The sequence below is a fragment of the Coregonus clupeaformis genome, chromosome 23, assembly GCF_020615455.1.
Source record: "Coregonus clupeaformis isolate EN_2021a chromosome 23, ASM2061545v1, whole genome shotgun sequence".
In the NCBI taxonomy this organism is placed as follows: domain Eukaryota; kingdom Metazoa; phylum Chordata; class Actinopteri; order Salmoniformes; family Salmonidae; genus Coregonus; species Coregonus clupeaformis.
The window spans coordinates 28163642-28166171 of NC_059214.1; the positions used below are offsets into that span (position 1 = coordinate 28163642).

General features: G+C 43.7%; 1 protein-coding gene across 1 annotated transcript in view; it reads left to right on the plus strand.

The window, feature by feature from the left end:
- The window catches only part of neb (nebulin), an 86040-nt gene extending 83915 nt beyond the window's left edge, over nt 1-2125 (plus strand). The window contains exons 140-142 of the mRNA XM_041844760.2: nt 179-319; nt 584-687; nt 1015-2125. Of these exons, the coding sequence (XP_041700694.2) occupies nt 179-319; nt 584-687; nt 1015-1188 (419 nt within the window). The 3' untranslated portion in view covers nt 1189-2125. The remainder of the gene's footprint in view (nt 1-178; nt 320-583; nt 688-1014) is intronic.
- The last annotated feature ends 405 nt before the right edge of the window (nt 2126-2530 follow it).

The window sequence follows — 2530 nt, forward strand, 5'->3', positions numbered from 1 at the left end:
TCCATTTAAATTACAGGTTGTAATGCAACAAAATAGGGGGATGAATACTTTCGCAAGGCACTGTACCTGTAGCTTAAAAGACAAATCTGCTTACTATCACATCAAGTCGTTTCAACACCAATTTCGATTGAGTTATTAGGTGTTATTCAACCCTTGACCTTCCTTTCTTATCTGACAGTCCAAGCCCAGCGTCGCAGCAAGGAGCACTCCCGCTCCACCAGTGCTATGAGTGGTGTTGGTGATGAGAAGTCTGAGGTGTCTGAGGACCCAGGACACCACATGTCCCTGTACAGCAACGGCTTCGTTAACCCCTCTATGGGTAGGTCTACTATTGTAGGTCCTCACACATGGGGACTCTTCTGCTCTCAATCACAACCCAGTTCAGATATCACACCACCAAACTACGTTGCACCACTTGAAGTTTAAAAGTGTCCACATGAATTTAAGACCTTTATATTCAAGCCTCATCAATACTTTGTAGTCAGTACCCTGTGCCCACTCCTCTATGGTAGAAGTATCCATAACTAACCCTCATCCTAACTTTGACGGCTGACTTGACTAATGTCTTTCCTGTTTCCTGCAGGCTACACACACGCTAAGACTGTGGAGCTGCAGCAGAGGTCTTCCTCTGTAGCCACCCAGCAGACCACAGTGTCCTCTGTCCCCTCCCACCCTTCCACCACCGGGGTGAGTACTGTACTTTGACTGTACCCATGTACCAAGCTCACAGGAAAAAGGTCATTACCGTGGCAACCAGTCCTCAGCTTATTGGCTGCTGATGGTGTGACTGACTGTGAAACAGAATTAGTACTTTTATTGCCTCCGCATTGGTAAGGGAGATGCCAGAAAAACAGGGAGGCCTGTGTTAGTTTTTGGCAAAATTCGTTTGGTGGGATGTTGTGCACTACTTTGTTCCAAAAATGAATTTGAAAAAAAAGATATGGCCGTAAGCCATCCACTGCTTTCTTTAGATCAGCTACCATGACTAAAATCTATTTTTTTTGTCCCTTTCAGAAAACGGTGCGTGCCATGTATGACTACTCTGCTGCCGACAGTGATGAGGTGTCCTTCAAGGACGGTGACGTCATCGTAAACGTGCAGGCCATCGATGAGGGTTGGATGTACGGCACCGTGCAGCGCTCAGGCAAGACTGGCATGCTGCCGGCCAATTACGTTGAGGTAGTCTAAAGACAAGGCCGGCCCGCCCCCAATCCTTCCTCCGGAGTGGGTGAGACATCCACTGGGCTCCCTGATTGGCCCCTACCTGCGGCTGGATCTGTCACTTCGTAAACCTTTTGTGTAGACTAGCGCTTAAATTAGATTTTAGTAGCTGTGTAACTATTAGTCTACTATAGTATGTTGTCTACATGCAATTCTTGTTGACGCTCGTTTCATTATCCCCTGTGGATGACATGAAAGCTGAAATGACTTATTAATAAATATACATACTTATATAGACTACTGTCAAATGTTAAACCTTTTCCAAGACCGTGTCTCGCAAGAACAATGACAAAAAGCCCATTGTGTAAATTGCAGACAAACTTATTTAATTTTCAGTTAAATAGTATTGAAAAGCTTTAAAGTTAATTTTCTCACGAGATGGGCTACATGCAATTCAAACTTTCCTGTGACGGAAAAGTGAATGTATGGAGAGAATAAAGTTGTATTATCACCTAAGTCCTCAAGGGTTTGATGAAAGATGAAGAAAATACTAAAAGATGTGTAACTTTAAACCTTACTGAGGCATCAGCCATTGCCTCAATGATCAAACCTTAAACCAGGGTTCTGTTCAGGATGTAACATTACGGAAAGTTTAGAAATGTATTGTGTAGAACAGATGTTTGTCAGAATAGGGAAACGTGTCAGCTCTATTCACTGTATTTCTATCTGCAACGTTCAGAGCGTTTCACATCCCTGAACACACCCCAGTTTCTGAAGAGTTGTGCGTTCTGAAGTTGTAAAAGAGGAGCCTCGTCCCTCCTGAAGGATGGCCACTAGTTGCATGTGTTTTGTTTCTTCCAATTACCTAGGTCTGGGGGTCAAGGAAGTCATATACCTTTAATCAGTAGCCAATAAAGCACACCACGCTTCTGCACTACTGCAGTCTTGTGTTCCTATTTCTGTACCTTGTGGCCTCGTCACTTTGATTTAGCTACATTACATACATTTCCTGCAGTTCAAAATGCAGAACACTTCATCAGTGAAACCGACGTCAGTGTGCTAGCTTAGCAGTAAAGCTTTGAGTACAACTCAGGATAAAACTGTCCATAACACGGCAGAAGGGCCCCAGGTTCGAGCCTCGTCAACACACTTTACCGCCCTCCTTAACAACGTACCAACCAGTTGCACTATAGAAGAGGTTCCAATTCACTAGCACCATTGGCAACAGTTCAAGCTAACTGTGGAGTGAGCTTATTGCACATTCTTATTGCAGTTACAGCAGCTTGCTTATTGATTCAAGGTATATTAATAATAACTTTGATATTGACACAACCTGACAAGATGAAATCAAGTGAAGATGAGCCAGTAA